The sequence below is a fragment of the Neofelis nebulosa genome, chromosome 15 (genome assembly GCF_028018385.1).
Source record: "Neofelis nebulosa isolate mNeoNeb1 chromosome 15, mNeoNeb1.pri, whole genome shotgun sequence".
NCBI classification, from domain to species: Eukaryota; Metazoa; Chordata; class Mammalia; order Carnivora; family Felidae; genus Neofelis; species Neofelis nebulosa.
Window position 1 is genome coordinate 70,403,437 of NC_080796.1, and position 27,741 is coordinate 70,431,177.

At 50.5% G+C, this 27,741-nt stretch overlaps 3 protein-coding genes across 10 annotated transcripts; all 3 read right to left on the minus strand.

Moving 5' to 3' along the window:
• Positions 1-58: 58 nt before the first annotated feature.
• On the minus strand, positions 59-3,788 carry PPOX (protoporphyrinogen oxidase). 5 transcript variants are annotated; one of them, XM_058700303.1, is made up of 13 exons: positions 3,596-3,787; positions 3,309-3,414; positions 3,036-3,170; positions 2,790-2,938; positions 2,522-2,654; positions 2,074-2,218; positions 1,776-1,966; positions 1,264-1,324; positions 964-1,082; positions 773-883; positions 524-673; positions 360-402; positions 59-276 (listed from the first exon to the last, which is right to left on the minus strand). In XM_058700303.1, exons 2-13 carry the CDS (start codon positions 3,393-3,395, stop codon positions 134-136), a joined length of 1,467 nt encoding a protein of 488 aa, XP_058556286.1. In that variant the 5' UTR covers positions 3,396-3,414; positions 3,596-3,787; the 3' UTR covers positions 59-133. The 5 variants fall into 5 exon arrangements, with proteins under 5 accessions (XP_058556286.1, XP_058556287.1, XP_058556288.1 ...); XM_058700304.1 differs by having other exon boundaries at positions 2,790-2,905; positions 3,596-3,786; XM_058700305.1 differs by lacking the exon at positions 360-402 and having other exon boundaries at positions 3,596-3,788.
• A 726-nt stretch (positions 3,789-4,514) lies between these two features.
• USP21 (ubiquitin specific peptidase 21) lies at positions 4,515-10,648 on the minus strand. Of its 4 annotated transcripts, none has more exons than XM_058701582.1 (13): positions 10,433-10,643; positions 8,917-9,612; positions 8,114-8,173; positions 7,824-7,944; positions 7,519-7,630; positions 7,188-7,343; positions 6,609-6,673; positions 6,266-6,369; positions 5,987-6,073; positions 5,628-5,706; positions 5,300-5,407; positions 5,078-5,192; positions 4,515-4,888 (listed from the first exon to the last, which is right to left on the minus strand). In XM_058701582.1, exons 2-13 carry the CDS (start codon positions 9,589-9,591, stop codon positions 4,798-4,800), a joined length of 1,773 nt encoding a protein of 590 aa, XP_058557565.1. In that variant the 5' UTR covers positions 9,592-9,612; positions 10,433-10,643; the 3' UTR covers positions 4,515-4,797. The 4 variants fall into 4 exon arrangements, with proteins under 4 accessions (XP_058557565.1, XP_058557566.1, XP_058557567.1 ...); XM_058701583.1 differs by having other exon boundaries at positions 8,989-9,612; positions 10,433-10,642; XM_058701584.1 differs by having other exon boundaries at positions 9,250-9,612; positions 10,433-10,641.
• A 610-nt stretch (positions 10,649-11,258) lies between these two features.
• Positions 11,259-14,998, minus strand: UFC1 (ubiquitin-fold modifier conjugating enzyme 1). Its single transcript, XM_058701595.1, has 6 exons — positions 14,749-14,998; positions 12,908-12,975; positions 12,604-12,667; positions 12,232-12,308; positions 11,900-11,990; positions 11,259-11,696 (listed from the first exon to the last, which is right to left on the minus strand). Exons 1-6 carry the CDS (start codon positions 14,869-14,871, stop codon positions 11,616-11,618), a joined length of 504 nt encoding a protein of 167 aa, XP_058557578.1. The 5' UTR covers positions 14,872-14,998; the 3' UTR covers positions 11,259-11,615.
• Between the last annotated feature and the right edge of the window lie 12,743 nt (positions 14,999-27,741).

The window sequence follows — 27,741 nt, forward strand, 5'->3', positions numbered from 1 at the left end:
TTGCGACCTGCCCCCCTGGCGCCTCGTGCCTGTAGGTGACAGAACAACCAGATCCAGCCAAGCTCCAGCAACTTTTATTTTCGTGGGTCAAGAACTGCCACCAGCGGGGCCAGGAGGAGGTGGGAGTTGGGGATCAGCTGTTCGGTTCCGAGCCCAGGACCCGGGCTGCTGCCTGGCGTCCGCTCTCTATACAGTCGTTGACGGCAACCCCCTCATAGGAGGCTCCGGCCAGACTCAAGGGCAGCCTCTGAGAAGCCAAGAATTGCGTAGCTGCCTCTGGAAAGAAAAGATGAAAGGACGGTTAGAGCTGGGGGTCTGGTCTCCTTGCCCTCCTCAGCACACTTGCTCTCCCAACTCACCCAGTTTTTGCCAGTGGCCTAGTGTATACTGGGGGATGCAGTTCTGGGGAGAGAAGAGGGGATACGGGGAAATTTTTGCTGCTGATGTCCAGGCCCAGGTAGACGGTGACAAATCCACCACTTCCTGCCTTCGGTGGGAGTCGAGGAGCGTTTGCTCAACTCACCTTGTGTAGATGGACCAAGCAGTGGCTGGGGGGCTCTTTCAGTCCTAACTGGGTGGCAGCTGCTTCCTGGGCCTGTTGTTGGAGCAGCTCCTGAGATAAGACGGCGCCCCTGGCTTCCAGCGTCTGTAACCAGGACCCTCCCAGCATCACCTAGGGAGAGGATATGGCACTGAGCAGCCCGGCCTGACCTGCGCTGGGCACGGAGGAGCCCTCTGGAAACCCCCGCTAAGCAAAGCCGTCGCTTCTCACAGTCACTCGGAGGCCAGGGGGGCTTCCGTCCTGCTCAGGGAAAGCAACTGAGTCATACACGATTCCCAGGACGCCCGGGTCTTCTGAGGATGGCACCAAATGTCCGAATCCCTGGGGCGAGGAGAAGACCGGGTCAGGAAAGAGAGGTTCCGGTTGAGCCCATGCCTCTCGTTCCTCTGTGTCACGGCTACCTGCACGGGCAGACGGGCTCCTCGGTACTGCAGGTTCACCACAGCCACAGACACCGCAGTGATGGCGCTCAGGGCCCGGGCCAGAGGCGCAGCCTCCGCAGGGAGCAGCTTGCCGAGCACTGGGGGGAGAGCAGGCGGGGGCCCGCGTCAGGAGGCCTGCCCACCAGTCTCGCCCACCCTCCCCGGGGTTGGACCCCCACAGGGATGACCGGTTCAGGGGCACAGGATGGCCCCGTGGGTCCCGGAAGCTAAACTTTGCCTCACTCCCGCCGGGGAAGGGGACGGTGGCTACCTCGTTACCTGAAGCTGGAACAGCACTAATAACGTGGTCAGCATCCAGACTGCTGTCCCCTAGAGACACCTGACGGGATGAAAACATTTGAGGGACAGAAAGAATGGGAATGTTGCCCCACTTTCCTAGGCACCAAACGGGCAGGAGAGACTGAGTGCTGACCCAGGATGAAGAGACTGTGCGATCAGCACAGAAACCCCCCCCCCCCCCCCCCCCCCCAGTTACTCCAGGAAGCAGACCAGACAAGCCAGGGTGGCCTCTCTGAGATGTGTAATGGAGCTGGGCTGGCCCTTCCCCTATCTAAGCCACTTACAAGCACTACTTCTGTCTAGAGTTGGATCAAGCAGATCTCGGAGGAAGGTCTACAAATAAAGTCTAAGACCCTGGGGTAGCCCGTACTTAAACAGCATCTAGGAAAACCATGAATAACTAGTCTGGCCCACCCCGGCCTGGTTAAAACATAGAGGCAAAGATGGAAACTCTAATTAGACACACATTCCACACCAGGGGCCTCTCCTACCTTCCAGCGCCTGTCTGCCTGGAGGCTGAGCCCACAGACGGGCTGGCCTCTGAGAATACGGACTCCTCTACTAGTCAGGTGGGTGTTAAGGGCTTGGGGCAACGTTTCCAGCCCTCCTCGGAGGGACCACTGGCTCCAGCGCTCGGCTCGGGCCTGGCTAATGAGTGCGGAGTCTGGCTGCGGGCTCTGCCCTGCACAGGAGGAGGCAGGGAAGAATCATTAAAACAGCACCCTGGCCTCCAGTCCCTTACTCTGGCGGTCCTTAATATCTTCACCCCTTGAACCAATCCCCACTCACCTGCTCCCAGCAGCAGCCCCAGTAAAACGGAACGATGGGTTTGCTCAGCTTGGAAGAGACTTGGAAAGCAGGACCTGACGCTGAGCTCTCGGCTGTTGCCTGCAAACACTCCTCGGCAGAGGCTGTCCATGGCTAGAGACGCCACCTTAAGGGTGAGACCAGGATTGACAGGCCAAGGAAGAAGCCGCACAGCCTACTTCCCGCTGGCCCTGCTAGGTAGGGAACAGGGGTGGGGTAGGGTTTCGGTTGGGGAGCAGTCCCGCTGTAGCAAAAGAATGGGAAGCAACGGAGAGCATCCACTCCCGACTGTTCTGAGGACTACTGGATGTGAAGAGAAGGGGGCGTCCCTAAGCCCTACAGAAGAGCCCCCTTAGGTGGCAGGTATGAGTGGAGGGCTCTGCAGCTGGTTAGGAGGGGAGGGATTTCGGGGCCTCTGGGGCCACGTTACCTCGGGTCCAAGGCGGCGCTGGGCAAAACTGTGTACAGTCTCATCAGGGTCTTTGCCCCTGGGCGCAGTCAACTCCCTCAGCCCAGCCCAAAACAGAGGTTTGGAGAAGGGCGGTGAAGGGCGGAAGAGCCCCCTGCACTGAGGAAAGCATAGTCATATCCATTCATCTGGCTCCTCTTGCCGGGAGGGCTGACAGACTGGGAGATGCAGTCGTGGAAGGGGTGAAAGCCAGGCGGGCAGGGGTGCAGTAAGGAGGTGACGGCGTTACCTGAGGCCGGAGGGCAGCGCATGCAGGGCGCCACCTACGTACAGGAACCTGTTCTTGGCAGCTGGGTGGTCTCCCCGGACAGGCAACACTTCTGAGTCCAAGCCAAGCTCAGAAACCTGCTCTCCACACATCCTCAGGAAGAGGAGAAACTAAGGAAAGGACTGGCCCACCAATGCTCCCTCCCAAGCCTGTCCTCTAGTGAAGGGCCCTCCGCAAGCCCTCCTAGGCATTCCGTAGCCTTCTCACCAGGAGCAGGGTCCGGGCCCCCAGGGCTCCCGCCGGCCGAATTCCTCGAGGTCCAAGTTCAAAGATAGCACCACCTGGCCCTCGGACTGAGCGGATCCAGCCTCCCAGACGCTCGCTGGCCTCCACCAGGACCACCTGGGGACAAGAGGGCGGCACGGCCTACATAGCCTCGGGGTAAATGGTCTGCAGGGGAAGAGGGCAGCGCACTCCCTTTTGCTGGAAACGGGAGGAGGGTATTAAAGCAGCCTCCCTCTGGCACGACGGGGCACTCACCTTGGGGGGACAGGGGGCCCGGCTCAGGTGGTAACTGGCGGCCAAGCCGCTGATGCCTCCTCCCAGCACGACCACGGTCCGGCCCATTAGGAAGCCTGGGCGTAGCCTGGGTAGGGGGCGCGGTGGGGGAGGGGGATCGGACAGGCTGACCGGGCTGCACCTGCTCTGCGGAAGCCCCCCAGGTTCCACGTTCCACCCCCGGTCCGGGCCACTGCTCCAGGCGAAACCCGCAGAGCCCGCGGACGGGGTGGGGCCGGTGAGGTCCCCGCCCAGGGCCCAGGACCCACGCGCGAGAGGGCCGAGGGAGCTGGAGGGAGAGGTCTCCGGGTTCCCCGGCCGGCGCCCGGCGTGGAGGCGGATAAGGACCCCGCCCGCGCTATCTGCCCGCGCAGGGCTCGTGGCGCCGTGAGGCGCCCCAGGCCCGCGGCTCGGGCGCCGCCGCTCCGGCCACCCGCTTCGGGCCCTCCGACTCCGCGTCCACTCCCTCCCGCCTCCGGATTGGCGGGCCCTGGGAGGCCCCGGATCACGCCCACCAATGAGAGCACAGAGCCGGAGGTGGCTCCCCCCCCCCCCTCCGCCCCTGCCCCGCCCCGCGGAGGCCGGCCCTGCGTGAGGCTGCGGCGCCGGGCGGCGGTTAACTGCTTAGGTGCCGGTTGGAGAGGGCGGTCGGCCGGGCCCTGCCCTCCCCGGGGGCTGCGGCGGCGAGGGCTGGAGCCCGGTCAGCGGGCCCCGGCTCAGGCGTCCCAGGCCCGGCGACGGTGACAGCCCAGAGGCGGGGGGGATGGGAGAGAGGCGAGCGCTGGGTGCAGGGAGAGCGGACAGGGACACGGGCCGCTCCGTGGGGAGGAGGCTCCGTAAACAGCTCCTTGATGTTAGCAACAGCCCGGGCCTACGGGAGCCGGGGCCGCCCGGCAACGCGCCCCGTGTTTGTCAACAGGGGTCCTCGGGTGCCTCGCCCTCGAGGGGCAGCCCCGTTCCGGGCAGAAGACGGCGCCCCGAGCTTGCACTGGCTTCCCCGTAGCTTCACGAGTCGCAGGTGTGCCTTCCCTCTTTGCCCCCACGTTGGCACCCGCGTGTCCGGGTCCGGCACCCCCACCTGCGCCCGAGAGCGCCCCCGTCTGTCCAGAGAAGGAACTGGGTCCCAGGGGGACTCCCGTTCCGCCGGTTCTCTTATCTGCCCCCTAAGCGCAAATACAGAGAAGGACATCACTTTTTCTTAATAAATTTATTCACAAAAAGTGAGGTTGTAGAGGGTCTGGGGGCTGTACACGGGCAGGGACCTGGGCAGCTCTGTACATGGGGCTGGGAGACGAGGGAGCCTCCAGGTGGAAGGGTACTTCTTAATAAAAAAAATAACGGGAGCTACAACCACCGCCTCCCCCCTCCCCGATTAAAAAGACACAAAAATAGACGTCTCTGAGGTAAATGGGGAGCCTGGGGCTTAAGGGTGTTGAAAGGGCGTCACAGGTGCCAGGGCGTAAAGGGGGTGTCACAGGCACCGGGGTGGCTCCTGCATCAGTTGGTAGAACAGCACGTAGCCCTCACTGGACGCCACCTGGTTTTCACTGACAGGGGAGACACTGGGAGGAGGGGAGAGGGGACGGGGCTTGTGACGGCTCCCGGGTCTTCCCTCCTCCCCGCAAGATCAACCTGGGGCATCTAGGAAGAGCGCCCCGCCCTTCTGGGGCTTCACACGGGGGGGGGGGGGGGGGGGGGACAGGGGAGCAGCGGTGGGGATGGGGCAGGAATGGGGGGGGGGCGGGTCTCACCGAGAATCATTGTAGACGTGCCAGCCAGTCTGGCACCGGCACAGGGCCGTGTAGTGGCCGTAGTGGACACTGCCCGAGTGGTTGCAAAGGGCATACAGCTGATAGATGGGGCTTCCTGTCGGGCGAGAGTCGACCACATTCCAGGGCCAGAGCTGGGCCCGCTCCCGCCCGCTCTCCCTCCCCTTCAGAGGAGCTCTTCAGGACCTTCCCTTCCAGACTTACCGGCTTTGTCACTGGCAAAGTCCCCTAGGCTCAGTCGCTGCAGCGGGAAGTCTACACCTACTGAACTTTTCTTGATGGAGCCTCGGGAGGCAGAGAATCGATTAAGATCTAAGCCCTAGTTAAGGAGCATGTGCGTGGGGGGAGGGGGCAGAGGGCATTTGAAGGGGACTGAATGCTGTCCCCTCCCCTCCGGGAGCAGGGCAGGAAAAGGCGGAGTGGCAGGCTTTTCCTAAGGAAAACTCAATTGCCAAACGTCCAGCCTGGGCAGACATGGAAAACGAGGGGGGCCAACCGGATGGGACAAATAAGAATTTGAAGATCAGGATACGGAGCACGAGGATTCGGGGGAATCTCTGTACTGTCAACTTTTTGGTACTTCGTGTTTTCTGCCGACATCGATCACACACCTGAATGAATGTCAAATAACGTCATGTTAACGTGCTCCGCCCCTCAGCCGGCTTTTCTGACACCTTAACTCACAAATTTACCACGCTTCCCATTACTCCCTTCTCCTCGGGGCCACTCCCCTGCGCCCTAGGATTCCTAGGCCGTATCTGAGAGCCCAACACAAACCCAGACATACAAATATTATGCCCGTATCAAAGCATCATGCGACCCCTTTTACTCAGATGGGCCCCCTCCCCAGGCCTCCCACCCTTACTGTATCCCTTGTGGAACCCCACATACTGGAGCATTCTCTGACTCCAGCTCTTCTTCCTTGGTGAAAAGGTTGAAACAATCCCGCAGAGATACCTTGCCCCCGGCAAATCCTTTCTGGGGGGGGGGGGGGAAACAGGAATGAAAGGTCAGCATGTTCTGGATGTGCTTCTCCAACTCGTCTCCATCAATCCAGGCTTCAGTGCTTCTCCAGACACCCACAGGGTTCCCTCCCACGCTCTGGGGGTGGGCAGGGACGGGTCACAGAACCCATGTCCCATCCAACCCTGGAATCCTCCGGACTCCCACCTTGGGGATGGGCAGGGACAGGTCACAAAAAACCTCGAAGGTCGTGGAGCGATACCCACAGGCCTGGCACTTGAGACAACTTTTCAACTGGCCCACAAACAGGTCTAGACAGAAGCGAAGAGGCGGGACAGACAGTCATTCTGGGATGCCAGAGGTGCTCCCTTGGCCCCTCCTCTCTTCCCACCCCTCTTCCTGACCCTTCTTTTCCTAACCCCCTCGCCCCTCGTCCGCATTTTCACCCTCTAGTCTCGCTCCCACACCCCTTCATGGTATCAGTCTTTCTCCCAAGCCTGCACCCCTCCCCCATGCTGATTTGCCCGCGTGGCTTTGCCCGGTTCCGTACCCACAATCTTGCTGTCTTCTCGCTCCAGGTAACGCTTCCACATTAGGTTGGCTCGGTCATCATCACTACCACAGGTCAAGGGAAGCAAGGAGCACCCATGAGACGGCGGGGACACCGGGGCGGCCCCCCAACACCACGGAAATGACTCACGCAGCCCTGCACCCCACCCACCCCCAGCTCCTTCTCTACATTTCAAAGAAGCGTCAAAGGAGTAGGTCAAAGGAGTAACGCTTCAGAAGGCTCAGAGGGCTTTCTGGGGAAATCCAAGGTGAGGGAAAAGAAGGGAATAAGGAAGGACAGGGAAAGAACAGCTGTCTTCACCTGGCTTGAAACTCTTTAGGTCCCTGGTTGTAAATTATCCCCTCTGCCTCAACCCCGGGCCATCCCAGCACTGCCCTCTGCCTCCAGCTGTACCCTTGGCCTCCCTCCCTCCTCCGACCTCTGCGCTGCTTCTCCAACCAGCTTCCGGGCTAAGCGGTTCCCTGGACCCTACATCCTCCATCCGGACTAGCCCAGTTCTGTGTGGGGTGAAGGCTGCCAAGCGTGTACGGGAAGGTGAAGGAGGGAGAGTGACCTCACCTCAGCTCTGGTTCTTCTAGCAGAGCCCCCCCGCGGCGGGGCTGAGAGGCAGCCGCACCGCTGGCCAAGATTGGTGCAGCCCGGCGGCCTCGTCGGTTGATTTCGAGGTGCAGCCGCTCCATGAGGAGCTTCAGGAACTCTTGGGCATCCTGCTGGCTGCGGCCAGAAACAGGGTGTGGGCCACCGACCCCCACCTGGTCCCCAGACACGACCCCCCGCCCGCACGTCGGTCCCCCACTTCTCGGATGAAGGACATCCGAGGGCCCAGAACAACGCTGCCAGGGCCCCTGCTCGGCCCAGAGAGGAACCTCCTCCCCTCCGGCTGTCCCACCTGTATCCAGAGAAGGAGGGAACGTATTTCTGGAAGACAGCTCGGAATCGGGTGGGATTCACAGCTTCACAGGAGTCAGGATGCCACAGGGCACCGATCACATCCGCAAAGGCTGTCGGGGCAGGCGTGGGGAGACCGAGGTTAGTGACTAGAAGAGGCGGGCCAGGGGTGGCTCAGAGGGCGGAGAACCACCTCTAGGGAAGCAGGCAGCAGGAAAAACAGATGGCCAGACACCGTGACTGGCAGGCGGACCCAGAGGTCGGGGAGAGGACCCGGAAAGGGGGGAGCAAGAGGTGTTGCCCTACCTTCAGTGAGCTCTTGCGCTCGACCCCCTCCAGGCACCTCTTGCCGGAAGTCCCTCCGCAGACAGAAGTCCCGAAGAGGCCGAGTGCTGCTCAAACACTGTAGCACTGCATTCAGGAAGCACTGGGAGGCGCGAGAGACACGGCCATCATTGCTGCAGACCACTGACCTGACGCCTAGAAGGGCTTCAGTGCGCTCCTTCCCCACCTCCCCCAGGTCGGCCCCCCGCCACCCCCAGCCCGCACCATTTCTCATTCCCGATAGGGAGGAAGGACAGGAGGCTGGCTCTCACCGTGTTCCCCAGGTTTCGCAGGCCAACGTGACCAGAGCCCAGGAGCAGTGTGTGATGAGCCTGGAAGGTCAGAGTGGAGTCAGCGGTTTCCCATCTATCCCGCCCAGCACTCCGACCTTTCAACAGCATGCTGCCCACCGCTTCCCCACCCCTGCACTGCATCCCCAAGCTCCACCCTCTTTCCCCCACCGGGTACTGGGGGCTCCCCTACCTCACTGGCCATGAGCATGTAAGCCCATCACAGCTGAGCGCAGCACGGACTCGGCCAGGGCTGTCCCACCTGCTCCCCACTTACTCGCCTGCCCAGCTGGCCGGCGCTGCAGCTCCTGGGGCAGCTCCCCAAGCACGGGCATGGCTGCCCAGCCGCTCCCCATGCCCACCTTGCTTCCCCCAAGGACCCACTCCCGCCCCCCGGGGCCCCTTCCTGAGCCCTCTCCTGATGGATACAACTGCAGTCAACCTAGCTCACTTAGCTTGGGAAATGGACAACCACCCTAACTCAGATGCTCTGAGCCCGCCTCTCTTCAGCTCCAGAGATTAATTAGGCCCAGGCAGCATCCTAGGAGAGAAGGGGAAGCAAGGGAGAGTAAGGGCCCGGGGACCGGGGATGCGGAGAAGAATTCCAACTGGTTGGGTTAATTCTCTGGGGACTGAAACGGCACACCGTGCTGGGGACTCACAGACAACCCCGAAAAAAAGGTCTGCGAGGCTCGAGGGTACTTAAGTAAGGGAGAGGAGAGTCCCAGCTGCTGCAATGAGGGACTGGGAAAGGAACTCGGGGAAAAGAGGGAAAGGAAAGCCACCTGATGGCAAGAAAGCTGGAGGCACAGAGGAGCACGGGCACGGAAGGCCACGGGTGCCGGACAAGTCCTCACCATTTTGTCATCGGAGTAGAAAGACTCAGAGGGCCGGGCCGATATGACGTGAAAGGAGCCATGGGAAGTAGGGGGCTCCGTCCGTATACTGAGCAAGGTTGGGGGACCGGGAAAGCCCCCGAGGCGGCGGAGAGAAGCGCTGCGTCTCAAAGCCGGTGGCTCAGGCCGGAGCGCCAGGCGGCTCAGAGCAGCCCCGAGCTCCCCAGCGCCACGGTGCCCTCCCAGGGCAATCCCCATAGGCCGCAAGTCCCCACTGCTCACAGACTTGGAACGGGCTAGGTTGGTCCTGGAAGGGAGAGGCAGAGCCACGGTGGTCGGGGGTGGTGAGCCAGGCAGGGGAACTCCATGATCTGCCCGAAGGGGTCCTCTGGGACGAGGGCCTGAGGTCCGACCCCGTCCCAGCTCCAGTTTCTTGAGCCGTTCCTCAGGGGGCCCCGGCCGGGGAGGCAGAGGTCTTAACATGGGGTTCGGCCCGGGGGCTGGGTTTCGGCGCTCCTTGCTTCGGGCCCGTGGGGCAAATGGTAGCTTGGATCCCACTCGGGGCTGGACATTAACAGGTGGCTCTCGGGTCCGGCCCAGGCGGTGCTCAGAGGCCTGGGGCATTGTGGACACCACAGGCTGGACCTGGGAGGAGAAGAGAGGGTCAGTATTTGCATGTGGAGGGAGGCGGGAACCTAGGTTACCACACTAGCTTCTACATACTCCACAGGCAGGTACCCCGTCTGTCACGTCAGTCACTGTATCCCCAGCACCTGGCATCGTATTGGGCACAAAGTAAATACTCGGTATCCGTTGAGTAAGTGAATGAATGACAGCAGCCCCCCCGCGTTGGCTCTTTCTGTATTCCTCGTCCCCTTCCTGCAGAACACAGCTTGACTGAAAAGCCCAGGACAGTCTCTATCTCGGCGGTCTTTATGATCTAAACGCTCATGACGAGGGCCCCCAAACCCGGCTAGTCAACGGGAGGTGCCCTGGGTCACTTGGAACCTCTGGACAAACGAGGGTGTGGATGTAAGGAAAACAGCCCCAAAGACAGCGTCCCACCCTCAAACCCCTGCCTGCCCTCCGGGCTGCACTGAAGCGGACTAAACGGGTGCCTTGCGAATCACTCCCTCCCCCACCTCTGAGCTGCAACGAGGTGTTGGGGCTCAGGGGCAGTGGCGGGGAGGGAGGTGGAACAAGACCCTCATCTCCGCACCTCTCCCACCACGGCAGGGCTTCAGCCGGGTCCGCCCCCCTCGAGGGCAGAAAGGCCGAGGCCGCTGATTGGCTACGGGGTCCGGCGGCGTAGTCCCTGCGGTCCACGGATGCTGTCCCTCCAGCCCGGATCCCCCAGGCCTGCTGGGCCCCCCGCGCCCTGCCTTTGTGGAGGGCGTCCTTTCGGGTCTGGAGCGGTCTTCCCGCGGCCCCCCCCTCCCCCACGCCATAGCGCCCCGGCCCGTACCTGTCCCCCGGTGAGGCGACGGGGGAGGCCAGCCGGGGCCAAGCCCCAGCTCAGGGCCACCCCCTACTACCCCCGTGCAGCCCCCCCGAGGGCCGGGCTGCAGCTTTCGCTGCAGCTGTTGCCCAGATCTCTCCCGCCGCAGGGGCCGCCGCCATCTTTGTTGGTCCCGCCCGGCCACCGGCCACCGGCTTCACCGCCTCTCACGGCGCCTGCGCACCCACACTCGGAATCCACCCACCTCCTTCCTCGGCGCCTGCGTGAACCCGCCCCCTTGGCTCCGCCGCCGACACCATGGAAACGCAGCCAACTTTAGGACCGCCGGTTCCCAGATCTGCTTTGAATGGTTTTTAAACCGTCTCTCCAAAGCAAGTCCCTGCAGCCATAGGGTCCTGTGACCATAGGGATGAAGATCCGAGGGTCGTAGTATGGCCCCCAGGCTTGCAGACAGATCCTTGCCGGGGAGCCCGGGTGCCAGTGTGGGAAGCTGCGATGCTTGGGTCCGGCCCGCAGACCGGTGGAGAAGCATCCAGCACTCCACACAGGGATGGGAAGATCCCTGGAGGGCGGGGAATGCTGGTCCTGCAAAACCATTCCTCAAGCATCTTGCAGACCAAAGCAGTAGGCACCCCGCTAAAGGACACCAGCAGATCTCTGCAAGCAGATCTCAGCAGGAGGGAGAGCAGTCAAGATTTCCTTTCATTTCCCAGCTCCTCACCACAGCACCCCCCCCCTTTTCCCCTCCCTCCACACTAAGGTCGTTGTACATGTGCCTTGGGTCTCAGCCGCTCACCGTCTCTTCACAGTCACCAAAGAGAACCACGGGTCATCAAAGGAAGCAGCTTTTATTGATGAGTTATCTCCAGAGACCAAAAAGACTATGCACCCACTTTCCAGCCTGCTTCCCATCCTTCCTGGATCTCACATTGTTCCACCTGGGGAAGGGATATGAATTGCCTTGGTTTTCCAAAGCCCCCGTCTTTCCCCTCCCTGTGTAGCCTTAGAAATTCAGTGGCGTTTGTGTTGTTTATTTTTTTCAGCAACGCCTGATGCGGCTACTTAGTAACAATTATGGGTGGAGGGGCTTGGGGGGGAAGCAGGTGGATGAGTAGGAGTGAGGCACAGAAACAGGAACAGAACATAGCCCGTCAAAGGTCCCTCTGTCCTGCCTCAGTGGCTTGATCCTTCATTGGTTGCATTTCTCTTTATGCTGAATCACGCCCTTCTGAATCAGATCGGGGATTTCCACCGCCAGCCATGGACCCAGCTGCAACACAAGGGAGACCCTGTGAGATTACTACCACCGAGTCAGTGCCTCTTGTCCCATCAGAAGCTCCTTCCTAGACAGATTTTTATGAGCGTGCCCACGGAAAACACTGTTATTCCCTGTTTACTCTCAGTAACTTTTCTTACATTGCTCAGTGCCTAATTCCTCTCCCTCCTCTAATATGCCAAATATCCCAAACTTACCCCCAGAGCCATGAGATGAGCAAGTCCAAACTTGGGCACGTTCCTGGCCCACAAAGGCTTAAAGTGATCAGTCAGGCATATTTTGCCACCCCTATGAGAGGGACAGGAGGAAGAAGGTGTTGGCATGCAAGGTTTACCGTAAAGCATAGCAGCCTCTTGGAAGCACAAGATGACAGCCAGTGATCAGAATTAGGCACAAGGTTAGCTGAGTACTTTGCCCAGGTGTGGTAGAGGGGAGCGTGGAGGCCTTCTAGGCGCTAGGACAATTGTTGTCTCCCAGAGGTCTTCCCTAAGGCCTCTTAGACCTTTTCCCATCTCCTTTTGAGTCCTACCTGTACATCTTTGCTGTTTTTCCATCCAGTTCAGGGACTGCAATTTCTGGAGCAGTAGTGGGGTATGTGATAGGAATCTGGAGGAAATATAAGGCCTGAATGACACAAGCATCGGGATAGAAAGGAACTAATCTAATCACACGTATCTGTTGGTTGAACTGAAATGTGCGACAAACCCCCCAAGCAGCATGCCGACGCAGGGATGCTGGACATGGAGAGGAGTAGCTGTCCTCTCTGCTTGCTCCAATCCTTAGCGTTTCCCTCCCATTTTGAAAGTTTTCTCTGGTTCCTCCAAGAAAGGTTAGCTTGTTAACAGCCACCTAATCCCTCCCCTTCCACTAACTTCCATATTTCCCATTCCATCAGACTTACGTCAAACTCAATGTCAAACTCATATTTGAGCAGGTCATGGATGTACCAGCATTTTCCAAACCACCTGCAACAAAGACCAAACCTCAGTCCAATCTGCCCATTCTTCTCATGCTCAAATAACATCTTCTTGGCTTAGGTGATCAGCCTGGGAGACTCATGGGATGGGAACTGGGGCACTCTGGACTGCGGGCGGGAGACAGCTAACAGGAGGCAGGGAAGGCCTGGCAGTGGGCTCTGGGACATTAAAGTGCTCAAGCCACGTAAGATTCCCACCCCCCCCAAACGACCAAGAGGGTCTGCCTACCGAGTCCCTTCCTTGTTGGACTCCAGTCGGAACCAATCATTGTCGGCATTCTTGTTGTTCTCCACGTACTAAAAGCAGAGAATGAGGTCTTTGAGGAGGGAGTTGAGACCAAGGGCAGTCCTCTTCCCTCAACAGAAAAGTGTGTGGTTACTTTCTTAGTGTGTACCCAACTTTTTTTTTTTTTTTAAAGCTCATTTATTTTGAGAGAGCATGCACACAAGTGGGGGAGGAGGAGAGATAAAGGCAGAGAGAGAGAGAGAGAGAGAGAGAGAGAGAGAGAGAATCCCAAGCAGGCTCCTCGCCAACAGCGCAGAGCCTGACTCGGACTGCATCCCATGAATCATGAGATCGTGACCTGAGTCAGAAGCTTAACCAACTGAACCACCCAGGTGCCCCTGTAAGTTGAAACTTTTACTTTCCCTTCACAGGCACCTCAAACTCAGCATTTCCCCCTGGTCCTTCAGACCATTTCTTCACTGCACCAATTTCGATGACCGCATTCACTCAGTCATGCAAGCCAAACCCTGGGAATCATCCTTGACCTTCCCTCTCCTCTCCTCTCCCCAGACCTTCACGATGTCCTGCTGATTTTACCCTTTGAAGGTTCTTCAAATCTACCTCTTCTCTCTATCCTAACTATACCTATCCAGCTTAGATCATCACCTTTCTTTCGCCTGGATTAATGACAGCCTCCTAAATTTGCTTCCTCCCTTCAATCTCATCTCTTTCAATTCCATTTTCCTCTCCACTGCCATTGTGATTGACCTAACCCCAATCTGACCATGCTATCCCTCAGCTTAAAATACTGTAAAGGGTATCCCAGTGCCTACAACAGAAATTTCAAGAGCTCAAGCCGATCTCTCAAGCCTTGTCTACCATTCCCCGCCATACACTTGATGCTTTAGCAACTCTGAACTGCTTCCATTTCTGTTTCTTCATAGGCATCGTGCCCTTTCTAGCTTCTATGCTTTTGCTCATGCTGTTTCTTTTCCCGTCAACATCTTTCTCTTATCCTCATGTTGATCAGATTATGTTTACCCTTTCAGGCTCAGCTCAAGCACTGCCTCTTCGAGGAAGCCCTCCAGGACAAGACCCAAGCTGGATTAGGTATCTCACCTTCTGCTCTCAAAACATCCTAGCAATCTTTCCCTCCCCCTCTCCCGCCCCTTAACGAATTGTAAGGATTTGTTTCTATCCATCTCAGCAGGCTCCAGCTTATTCGGCTTTGGATCCCGTTCCTAGGTGCTAGGTGTACAATAAATGTGGTGTTTTTTGTTTTTGTGTGTTTTTTTTTTTTTTCTTAGCGAATAAAGTGCTGCTGCCCTTTGAAACAGAGGCCACGGCAAGGAAGACAAACTTTCTTCCTTTTCCACAGAAGGGAGATGAGCCGGGAAGATAGCTCATTCCTGACTGTGAGCTTCACTCCTCAACTCTTGGCAACTAACGCCTGAGTTTTCAGCCTTAGCCTGTGCCTCCCTCAGGAAGAGTGAAGGAAGGAGCAGAGCGATGAGCCAGGGACTTGGAGCCCCAGGAATCCCTTTTGACTGCCTCCCCTCCATCCAGGACAGCAAACACCTGGAGCCAGAGGGACACGTCACCTTCCGGGGAGGCGTATCCCTAAAACAACTGCTGCTTTGGCCCCGCCTGGGCTCCCAAACTGAGTTTCCTTTGCCCCCTCCCATACCCTCCTAAGCCCCCCAGCCCCACAATCGTCCAGTTTCTCTGAATTTGGGACTTCAACTTCATAACCGGAAGCGGCTTCCACACGGAGCGTATTCCCAAGGACACCCGATTACCCGCAACCCTTCGGCGACGCGGTCGGCCGCAGAAGCACAACTAACCCGGATAAGAGACTGATATTCCTCTTTGAGTCGCTGCACCCACAACTCACGATCTCGAGGTCCGGCGTTAGTCTTCAGCACCGGGATCTCAGACACCACACGCCGGGTAGCCTCGTCCGCCATCTTGGACGAGGGCGCCAGAGAAACGCGGAAGTGGTACTGCCTGCAGTTTACACTCAGGGGGCCGCCATCTTTACTGTGGGAAGATGGGCTGTTGGGCTGCCTTCGGACTTCTTTGAGTGCGGTCTTTATTTTCTTGTAACGAAGACAAATTCGTCACCTGGTCACTTGCTTGTGGGTGCAACGGAAAAAAGAGAACGTAACGGATTGCTTCTTAATATGGTACCTATTATCTAAAAAACCCGCAGATTGCTCAAAGGGTGACTTCCGCTCATGCTCAGAGAAGGAGTTTCAGAAAACTCGGCCGCCTTCCCAAACTTGGGAGAGTTGTTAGAATTTCAGGCTGGTGTAGGCACTGTGCGGGGCACTGTCTTCTTGAAACGCGCTGTTCACGTGTTTGGATAAGCTTCCTTAGCTTCCATGTAGTTCGGTTCAGGCAGCAGGGGCAAAGCAGTCATCCAACAGAAGGATATTGATCTCGTGATAATGATTGGAAACCATGGGGAATCAAAGTATACACACCCTCGGTCCTGAAGAATTAACAATCGAATTAGAGAATTCTTAATAAGTTCCCAAGCAGTTTAAAGATCGCAGGAAAACTTGCCTTAGTCTAGCCTAGACATTTTTAAATCTGGATTTAAATCACCCAGGAAGGATTCTGGTGCATGGCACACAGTAGGTATGTGGTCATACTTTTGCAGAATTTTGTATCTTCCTGTTGGCTTTTCAACCCACACACAATTTTGGCTTTAATTTACATATCTTGTTTACTCCCTTAATCAGCCCGTGGCAGTAATTTTGAATCAGATGCGTCAAATTCTATCGTCCATTTACAAAGCTATATCTTAATTATAAGCATGCTATATCTTCATTTCTAATGGCTGTAACTTCCAGTACAATGTTGAATAAAAGTTTTGAGGGCATACATCCCTGTCTTGTTGTGATTTTAGGAGGAAAAGCATTGGCTTTTTTCATTATGATGTTAGCTGTAAGCTCTTCATAGATGGCCCTTTATCAGGTTAAGAAAGTTCCCTTCTTATTGTGGTGTTGAGGGTTTTTTATCATGAATGGATGTTGGATTTTTTCCAAATGCTTTTTTTGTATGTGTTCATTAGGATGATAATGTGGTTTTTGTCTTTTATTAGCATGCCATGTATTTCTTTCTTTAAAAAAAAAAATTACGTATTGGATAAAGCTAAGGCAAAGCCTTGCAATACCTTACTAGCAACCTCTCTTCTCTGGGAAGTAAAGATTTATTCCCTTTTGGATGTAGGCACTGTGGAGTGGTACAGATTACAGAGATTAGGAATGAGGCTTTGCAATTTAATTGTCATATGACTTTGGTGATGGGGTGAGGGGACGATGGGGAAATGTAGGTTAAATGGTGCAAACTTTCTAACAAAAAGAATAAATTCCAAGGATCTAATGTACAGCATGATAACTATAGTTGATGATATGGTATTGTATATTTATTTGAAAGTTGTTGAGAGTAGATCTTAAGCATTCCCACTACACACACATACACATACACACACGCACACACACAAAGAATTAACTATGTGAGTCAACTATGTGAAGCATGTGTTCATTTTCTTGATCTTGGTAATCATTCCACAACGTATATGTATTTATAATCATCATGTGTACATGTTTATGATAGATATACATGCATGTATACCAAATCATCACTTTAAATATATACAAAAATTGGGGCGCCTGGGTGGCGCAGTCGGTTAAGCGTCCAACTTCAGCCAGGTCACGATCTCGCGGTCCATGAGTTCGAGCCCCGCGTCAGGCTCTGGGCTGATGGCTCGGAGCCTGGAGCCTGTTTCCGATTCTGTGTCTCCCTCTCTCTCTGCCCCTCCCCCGTTCATGCTCTGTCTCTCTCTGTCCCAAAAATAAATAAAAAAAGTTGAAAAAAATAAATATATACAAAAATATTTGTTAGTTACTCCTCAATACAGTTGGGGGGGAAAGATTTTGGAGAGTAATTGTGCGAACAGTATTTTCTCACGTGTAAAAGGAGGATAGTGGGGTGCCTGGATGGCTCAGTTAAGCCTGCAACTCTTGATTTCAGCTCAGGTCACAACCTTGCAGTTTGTGAGATTGAGCCCTGCATCCCAGCTCCTGCTGAGAGGAGCCTGCTTGGGATTCTCTCTTTCCTCTCTCTGCCCCATTCTCAGTCTCTCAAACAAATAAACTGAAAAAAAAAAAAAGTTTTATTGGTTGTTGTTGTTGTTTTTACAGTTCTGTTGCTATGTTTTATTAAGTGTTTATTTATTTATTTTTGAGAGAGAGAGAGAGAGAGAGAGAGAGAGAGAGAGAGAGAACACAAGTAGGGGAGGGGCAGAGAGAGAGACACAGAATTTGAAGCAGAGCCCGACAAGGGGCTCAAACTCATGAACTGTGAGATCATGACTTGAGCCACAGTCAGATGCTTAACCAACTGAGCCACCCAGGTGCCCCTGAAGAAAAAATGTTTTAAAAGGAGGATAGTAATGCTTATAGGGTTGTAACTATAAATGCAATGTCTCTTTATTCATTCATTCCTTGATTCATTCACTCACATAATAGGCTTTCAGGATGAAATTCAGATTAAATATATAGCAGTAATTTTCTTTTTTTTTTTCTTTTTTTTAAATTTTTTGTTTAACGTTTTTTATTTATTTTTGAGACAGAGAGAGACAGAGCATGAACGGGGGAGGGGCAGAGAGAGAGGGAGACACAGAATCGGAAGCAGGCTCCAGGCTCTGAGCCATCAGCCCAGAGCCTGATGCGGGGCTCAAACTCATGGACCGCGAGATTGTGACCTGAGCTGAAGTCGGACGCTTAACAGACTTAGCCACCCAGGCGCCCCTATAGCAGTAATTTTCAAGCCTTCTGTAGTAGCAGAGCCAAATTTACAAACAAAATCTTAAGTTGGAATCTCAAAATACAAAAACGATCAATGCAGACCTGCCCTCTCTCAACTGCAGCCAGACCACTAGTCCTTAGAATACTTCCCCTATGTTAAGGACTCATCACACTTTGTTAATTGTTTAATTGTCTTAAAAGACTGGAAGTTCAAGGTAGGGACTGTGTGTCTATCTGGTTCATTGCTGTATTTCTAAAATGTAATAATGTACTGTAGTGCCTATCACAAAGTAGGTGCTCGGTCAGTATTTTTAAAAATAAATGAAAATCTGGGACATCTGGCTGGCTAAGTCAGAAGAGCATGTGACTCTTGATCTTGGGGTTATAAGTTTGAGTCCCATGTTGGGTGTAGAGATTTCTTTTTAAAAAAAAATTTTTTTTAACATTTTATTTATTTTTGAGACAGGGAGAGACAGAGCATGAACGGGGGAGGGGCAGAGAGAGAGGGAGACACAGACTGAAACAGGCTCCAGGCTCTGAGCTGTCAGCACAGAGCCCGACGCGGGGCTCGAACTCACGGACTGTGAGATCATGACCTGAGCCGAAGTCGGCCGCTTAACCGACTGAGCCACCCAGGCGCCCCGAGATTTCTTAATAAATAAATATTTAAAAAATAAATAAAATGAATGAAAATCTTAGTGGGTAAGCTAAGCACTAAAAAAGCTGTCTTTTAAAATCTGAATCTTATTTTTGTTTAATTGTGTTGGAGAATTACCTTATTAGACCATTTAGTAAAAAGCAGAGTTCATAACGTGTATGAAAGTACAAAGAGCCATCCCTATGGGAGGCATAGTTGCAACTCCGTAGGGTATATTTACTTTTGTGAAATATTTATTTTTAAATTATGGACTTAAGCTCATGCTTGCTTTGTGTAATTCTGATAAGTGATGAGAAGCTAGGACCTAGAAAACTGAGAGAAGAGTATGCAGGCCTGAACTTCTTTTTTCAAAGGAAGAACTCATTCATGAGCAAATGTTTATGGAATCCCTATTACCTCCAGGCACTGGGAATACAGTCATGTACAAGGCAGGCAGAGTCCTTGTCCTCACGGAAATGACCCTAAAACAGCTATAAAAAAGGACTGATCAGGATTGATTGGATAATTCAAGTCTAGAAAATTCACTGATGCGAGACCTTTCTTTTGATGGGATAGTACAGTTGGGTATATAGGGGGGGGGGCCCTGAAAGTAGTTGAAAGTCCCATTGTCAGCCATCGTAGGAAAAGGTAGCTCCTGGACAGAAGGAGAAATAGACCACAGATTAGAGAAGAAATTGAAAGTTTTCCCTGCTCTGGTCTTTATGGGGTTGGTCCAGACTCCAATATGCTGGAAGACACCTCAAAATGGTGAAGGGAATGCTGGCTCTATTAGAGGGAGGGAGCCACCCTACGGAGGATACGTGCAGATGGGCAGCCAATTTTGGAAATTTTTCTGTTATTGCCTAGCAAAGAATTATCATAAATTATAACATTGTCTCCGTTATGCCGTGGGAAAAATCGGGTCCGCACTTAGAAGCACTTGGTAAAGAGAACCATAACAACTAACGTTTATATAGTGCTTACTATGTGCTAGGCACTGTCCTAAGCATTTTGCAAAATCAACTCCCTTACATCTGGCCACAACCTCAAGGCAGGTACTCTCATTGTCCTCATTTACATTTGAAGAAAGTGAGGCACAGTCAGCCTCCATGAAAGAAAGCCCTGGGGTGCCTGGGTGGCTCAGTCAGTCCTACTCTTAATTTCAGCTCAGGTCATGATCTCACGATTTGTAAGATCGAGCCCCGAGTTAGGCTTTGGGCTGACAGTGCAGAGCCTGCTTGGAGTTCTCTCTCTCTTCTCTCTCTCTCTCTCTGTCTCTCTCTCTCTCTCTGCCCCTACCCCCACTTGGCACATGCTCACTTTCTCTCTCTCTCTCTCTCTTTCAAAATAAATAAACTTTGAAAAAAAGGAAGAAAGAAAGAAAGAAGGGAAGGAAGGAAGGAAGAAAAAGAAAAGAAAGCCCTATATTACATAGCCAGTAAATGGTAGGGCTGGAATTCAATCCTGCTCAGTCTGCATACAGAGAGTCTGGTGGTTCTGAACCAAGCACGGCAGAACTGCAGGAACACGTATGAGACAACCAACCTCTTCCCTGGAATGGGCTGACGTGCGCGTGGGCCCCCCTGAGGTGCGCATAGGAACTTGGGAACTGTGGACTCTGAGTTTCACTGTTAATGTGACTTCCCTTCTACCTACCAGCTGGGAAGATCTGGGGGTGCCAGAGGATTTGGTTAACAGAGATGAAAAGACCTCTTTTCATTGGGGAGGAGGAACTAATATGCGGACAATTACCATCAAAAAAAAAAAAAAAGAAAAAGTCTCTGTTCCCCAGGTGTACAAAGTACTGTCTGAGCGACAATGCCTGAGAGAACAGGGTAAGGCTGATGGCCTTTGAACCCCAACTCTTAGGATGAATCCCCTGGGCGTGCAGGCGAGGAGAGAGCAGGGGAGGTGTGGCGTTCTAGGCAGACCGAGAGCACAGGTAAGGCAGGAAGCCACGGGGAGAGATCATTATTTATCATGGAAGGGGGAGAATGCTCGTGGGAACCATTAATTAATTCTATGCGATATGCTATATGAAAATAGTTGTGAGACAAAGATCAGAACGCAAAATTTTATATACCTGGAGTTCAAAAATACTTGCTTTTGAATAGCTCATCCATGCACCTGCTCAGAATTCAAAAGGTGCAAAAGGATTGTAGAGTCAAACGTTGGGTCTCCCTCTTGCCTCCTTCCTTGGCAGCTTAGTTCCCTTCTCTAGGGGCCCTCTCCTCCAGCTAGCTATACATATATTATTATTATATATTATAATATTATAATAACATATAATATAGTAATATATCATAACATACAATTATTATTAATATAATGCATATACAACTATCTCATTTTTCTTTTCCTTCTCTCTCCGCCTCTTCTTCTTTAGGAAGTACCTCCCAATGTAGGGATTTGCCATAACTTCTCCAACCAGACCCTCATGGAGAGAGATTTAGATTGTGTTCAGTTTTTTGCTGTGGCAAACAGTGCTGCAGTTAATAGCCTGGTCTATCCACCATTCTGTACGTGTGCAATAAATACTCATATATGGAACTGCTGCCTCCAAAGATGTGTGCATTTTAAGTGTTGCTAAATGTTGCCAAATTACCGTCCAGAAAGAGTAAAGCAATTTGTAGTGCCGTTAGCAATAAATGAAACAACAAGGTCTCCCCCCACCCCCCTCCCCCAAACAGGTCATGGTTAACAAAAGAGCTGTTTTTGCTAATTCCGTGATTGAAATGGAATCTCAGAACAATTTTAATGTCCATCTACCTCTTTTATGAAGAGTGAGGCTGATTTTTTTTTTTCCTTTTTTTTAAGTAAGCTCTGTGTCCAATGTGGGGCTTGAACTCAGGATCTTGAGATCGAGGGTCACATGCTCTGTCAACTGAGCCAGCCAGGCACCCTTAGCTAAATGTCTTCTGATAAGCTTAGCGTTCATTTGTATTTCCTTTTTTGTTTTCTGTGAATCCTTATAGCCTTTGCCTCTTTTAAATGACCATTTTTTTCGTAGTGATTTATGTGAAGGCTTGTTTTCTTTCTTTCCTTTTTTGTATGAAAGCAATTAGACATTTGTGATGAGTTATAAATAATTTTCCCAGTTTACTGTCAGTCTTTGTTGTTGTTGTTGTTGTTTTTTTTTCCAACGTTTATTTTATTTTTTGGGACAGAGAGAGACAGAGCATGAACGGGGGAGGGACAGAGAGAGAGGGAGACACAGAATCGGAAACAGGCTCCAGGCTCTAAGCCATCAGCCCAGAGCCTGACGCGGGGCTCCAACTCACGGACCGTGAGATCGTGACCTGGCTGAAGTCGGACGCTTAACCGACTGCGCCACCCAGGCGCCCCTGGTCTTTGTTGTTCTTAACAGCATTTTTAACCATTTAGAAAATGTTCATGCACGAGGTGGAGCGTACCAGTCTTTTTGCTTCTATGGCTTCTGGTATGTCGCTACAACAGTCTAGATTATTTTATAAAAACAACACCCAGGGTGGGAATGCAAGCTGGTGCAGCCACTCTGGAAAACAGTATGGAGGTTCCTCAAAAAACCAAATAGAACTACCCTATGACCCAGCCATTGCATTACTAGGTATTTATCCAAGGGATACAGGTGTGCTGTTTCAAAGGGACACATGCACCCCCATGTTTATAGCAGCACTATCAACAATAGCCAAAGGATGGAAAGAACCCAAATGTCCATCGATGGATGAATGGATAAAGGAGATGTGGTATATCTATACAATGGAGTATTACTCGGCCGTCAAAAAGAACAAAATCTTGCCATTTGCAACTATGTGGATGGAACTGGAAGGTATTATGCTAAGCGAAATTAGTCAGTCAGAGAAAGACAAATATCCTATGACTTCACTCATACGAGGACTTTAAGAGACACAACAGACGAACATAAGGGAAGGGAACAAAAATAATATAAAAACAGGGAGGGGGACAAAACAGAAGAGACTCATAAATATGGAGAACAAACTGAGGGTTACGGGAGGGGCTGGGGGAGGGGGATGGGCTAAATGGGGAAGCGGCACTAAGGAATCTACTCCTGAAATCATTGTTGCACTATACGCTAACTAATTGGGATGTAAATTTAAAAAAATAAAAAATTAAATTAAAAAAATATATGTATGCAAAAAACCCCACAAAAAACAAAAAACCAGGGCACCCGGCTGGCTCAGTCTACAGAGCGCGCAAGTCTTGATCTCAGGGTGGTGGGTTCAAGCCCCACGCTGGGTGTAGAGCTTACTTAAAAAACAACAAAAAGATTATCCTGTGTTTTCCTCTACTACTCTCTTTCCTAACGTGAAAATGGCTTTGTTTGTTGTAGCTTATTTAAACAATATAGAAAAGTGAAATCAATTCAAAATCCTACCCCAGGAGATTAAAAACTTCTATTATTTTGAGTATATGTCCTTCCCGACATTCTGCACGCACACTTTCTTTCTTCTGCTTTCTGTGGGTTTAATTTACTTCTAGGTTTTTGAGATAACACGAGGCTCACCCATTGTCAGCTTTTCTTTTTTCCTAATATATGCATTCAGTATACATTTCCTTGGTAAAGCATAGCTTCAGCCCCATCCTGTAAATTTTGGCATGTACTATTTTTATTATCATTCAGTTCAAATTCTCCTCTGACTCCAATTATAATTGGGTGTTTTTTCCCAAGATTTTATTTTTGTTCATTTATTTATTTTGAGACAGAGACGGACAGAGAGTGCAGGGGAGGGGCAGAGAGAGACGGGGAGAGAATCCCAAGCAGGCTCTGCGCCGTCAGTGAACAGCCCGATGGAGCTCAATGCCAAGAACCGTGAGATCAACACCTGAGCTGAGATGAAAAGTCGGATGCTTAACCGAAGCTATTTCCTAATTTGTAAAACAGAATTTATAGTTACCTTGTCACTGATTTCTAGCTTACCTGCAATGACAGCAAGAAACACGCTTTGTATACGTTCAATCCATTGGAATTTGTTCTACAGCACAATACCGTCGTTTTTTTAAATGTTCCAACTGCAGGGCACCTGGGTGGCTCTGTCAGTTGAGCATCTGACTTCAGCTCACATCACGATCTCATGTGTGACTTTGGCTCAGGTCATGATCTCACAGCTGGTGAGTTCGAGCCCGGCATCGGGCTCACCGTTGTCAGCATGGAGCCTGCTTCTGCTCCTCTGTCCCCTGTTCTCTCTCTGCCCCGCCCCTGCTTATGCTCTCTCTCTCTCTCTCCCCCAAATAGACATTAAAAATAATAGTAATAAAATGTTCCAAGTGTGCTTGAAAATAATTTGTAGTTTGCAGTCGTTAGGTATAGTGGACTATACGTGCTTGCTGAATTCCATTTGATCCTCATATTATTTAAGTTTTTAAGTTTTTTTCTACCTTACTGATTTTTTTTTGGGGGGGGGTCTACTGATTCTGAAAGAGATACTCTCTATCAGTTTAGCTTTGCTGTTTACAGTGAGGTGTGTTCAGTCTCCTCTTATGACTATAAATTCGTCTATTTTTTCCTTATAGCTCTGTTGCTGTACGTAATTTGAGACTGTTATTAAATATATACAAATTTACAGCTTCCTGGTAAGTTGGAGTGATTGATATGAAGTGCCCTTCTTTATTTCTAGTAATGCTTTTTGCCTTGAAGTCCACTATATCTACTTTACATAATTTTCTTTTTGGTTTATGTCTGCGTGGTATGCCTTTTTCCGTTCTTTTACATTCAGCATTGTTGTGCCCTTAAGTTTAGATAGCTTCTAGTATTTTACATTAATTATGATTGGATATTCATCTATACGGGATTGATTTGGATGAAGGGTATGCGGTATGGACTCAACATTTTCCCCCTAGATGTTGATTCAGTTGCACCAACACCACTCATTAAATAATGCATATTCTTGGGGCGCCTGGATGTCTCAGTTGGTGAAGCATCCAACTCTTGATTTCAGCTCAGGTCATGATGTCCTGGTTCATGAGCTCGAGCCCCGCATCAGGCTCTGTGCTGACAGCTGCAGAGCCTGCTTGGGATTCTCTGTCTCCCTCTCTCTCTGCCCCTACCCCGCTCGCTCTCTGTCTCTGTCTCTCTCAAAATAAATAAACATTTTAAAAAGTAATTAATGAATTCAATAATGCAAACCTTTATCAATACAAAATTTCTACATGTATTTGGGTCTCTTTTCATTTCTATTCTGTTCCATAGAGTTGTTCACACACAGGACATCACCCACAGCTTTAATTAGTGTCGCTTTATAATATTTTCTTCTTTTTTTTTAAGATTTTAATTGTATTGTTTTTTAATGTTTATTTATTTATTTTGAGAGAGTGTTAAAGGGGGAAGGGCAGAGAGAGAGAGGGAGACAGAGGATCCAAAGCAGGCTCTGAGCTGACAGCGGAGATCCTGATGTGAGGCTCGAACCCATGAACTGTGAGATCATGACCTGAGCTGAAGTCAGACACTTAACCCACTGAGCCCCCCAGGGGCCCCTAGATTTTTATTTTAAAGTAATCTCTACGTCCAGTGTGGGGCTCACACTTACAACCCCGAGATCAAGAATCACATGCTATATGGACTGAGCTGGCCAGGAGCCCCTATAATACATTTTTCAATCTGGCTGGGCCAGCTTCTCTTTGTTACTTTTCCAGGATTTTCCTTTCAATCCTCTTTTATTTCTCCATGTAAACTTAAAATAAGCCTGTTTAATTTTAAAAACTCCTGCCAATATTTTTCTACGGATCATATTAAATTTATAGACAACTTTGGAAAAGTGACATCATTATATATTCTCTCTATCCAAGAACATGATGTTACTTTCCATTTGTTCAAGTTTTCTTTTATGTGGGTAGCATTTTAAAATTCATACAGATCTTGCACATTCTTGTTAAGGTTATTCCTAGGCATTTTATCTGTTTTGTTGCTATGGAGTCTTTTCTTTAATTACATCTTTAACTTAGTGTTTATATATATAAAGGATATTTATTTTTACATGTTGCTTTCCTCCCACTTTACTAAATTCTACTATTATTTGCTGTAATTTTAAAGTTGATTCTCATGAGTGATCTAGGTAAATAAGATATCTTCTGTAATAATGCTAATTGTATTATTATTTTAACGGTATGGAAACATATATAAATAGCTAAAGCTTGGAACATGAAGAAATGATGTAAAATGAGGAGTGAGGAAAATTCTTTATGTTAGTTATAAGTTCATTAATGATCAACTAAAACAGTATTTTAGGATCCTTGGCATTTTAAATGACAGGATCCTTAGCATTTTAAATGAGTTCAGCCCCTGGACACATGGTATTCTAGAAATCAGAAGTATTATGTAAGTGAAATTTTGTCCCCTTTACATAATCTGAAGAACTCACAATACAGCAAATGTCCACATTTTCAAAGGGTGAAATTCTCGATGGTGAATTCTGGAAACTGAAAAACAGATGATTGATTCTTAGTAAAATTACAGAACATGTATTAAAAAATGGCTTATCAAAACCACAATGAGATATCACCTCACACCTGTCAGAATGACTAACCTTAACAACTCTGGGAACAACAGATGTTGGCGAGGATGCAGAGAAGGAGGAACACTTCTCTCTGCTGGTGGGAATGCAAACTGGTGCAGCCACTCTGGAAAACAGTGTGGAGGTTCCTCAGAAAATTAAACATAGAACAACCGTATGACCCAGCGACTGCACTGCTAGGTATTTGTCCAAAGGCTACAAGAGTGCTGATTCAAAGGGGCACATGCGTCCCAATGTTTATAGCAGCACTATCAACAATAGCGAAAGGATGGAGAGACCCAAATGTCCATCGAGGATATGGACATGATGAATGGATAAAGATGTGGGAGATATATATATATATATATATATATATATATATATATAGATATATATATATATATGAAGGTATATGTGTGTGTGTATACACACACACACACACACACACACACACACTGGAATATTTCTCAGTGATTGAAAAGAATGAAATCTTGGCCTTTGCAACAATGTGGATGGAACTAGAGTGTATTTATGTGAAATAAGTCAGCCCGAGAAAGACAAATATTATATGATTTCACTCATATGTGGAATTTAAGAAATACAACAGATGATCATAGGGGAAGGGAAGAAAAAAGAAGATAAAAACAGAGAGGGAGGCAAACTGTGAGAGACTTAAGTACAGAGAACAAATTGAGGGTTGCTGGAGGGGGGATGGGCTAACTGGGCGAGGGACATTAAGGGGGACACTTGTTGGGATGAGCACTGGGGGTTATATGTAAGTGATGAATCACTAAGTTCAATTCTTGAAATCATTATTACATGTCAACTAAAAAAAAAAAAAAAAAAGTGATTTATGCGCACTGAGAAAAGAAGGCTGTGGTCCCCAGATGCCTACAGCTGTTTACCGCAATCCACTACGTGATGTCAAGTATTCCTCGCCTTTGGTCCTCTTGCCTAGGTATCCTCAGCCTAGGAGTATCCTATTCTCTGCGGGGTGGTTAGCTGCTTTGTGGCCTTTGGGTCTCAGTTTCCAAGTCACCTCTTCAAAGAGAGACTTTCCCTGGGGCACCTGGCGGGTTCAGTCAGTTAAGCGTCAGACTCTTGGTTTTGGCTCAGGTCCTAATCTCACCGTTCATGGGTTTGAGCCCCGCATCGGGCTCTGCGCTGATGGTGTGGAGCCTGCTTGGGATTCTCTCCCTCTCCTTCTCTCTGCCCCTCCCTGCTCGTTCTCACTCTCTCCCCCTCAAAATAAATCAATAAAATTTTAAAGAGAGAGAGAGAGAGTGAGACTTTTCCTGATCACTCATTTTTCTGTCACAGACTTCTGTTCTTTTCCTTCCTAGCACCTCTCTCAATTTAGAATATTTTCTTTCCTTAGTGTCTGTATGCTCATGTAAACAGGGAGCTCCATGAAGACCTACCTGTGTCTTCTTTTAAGATTTTATTTTAGTATTTTTAGAAATGTTTTATTTATTTTGAGAGAGAGAGAACAGAGCACACACATACGGGAGGAGCAGAGAGGGAGAGAGGAACTCCTAAGCAGAGCCTGACGTGGGGTTTGATCTCATGAACTGTGAGATCATGACCCGAGCCGAAACCAAAGAGGTGAATACTTAACTGACTGAGCCACTCAGGCGCCCCTAAAGATTTTATTTTCAAATAGTCTCTACACCCAGTGTGGGGCTCAAACTCACAACCCTGAGATCAAGAGTCACTCCACCGAGCCAGCCCAGGCGCTCCAAGTTAAGTAAATCTAAGTGACATTCTTTGCCCGTGTTACTTTGTTACAAACTAGGAGAATGTCATAGACGGTATATCTTTTTTTTTTTTTTTAATTTTTCAAGTTTATTTATTTATTTTGAGAGAGACAGAAACAGCATGAGTGGGGAGGGGCAG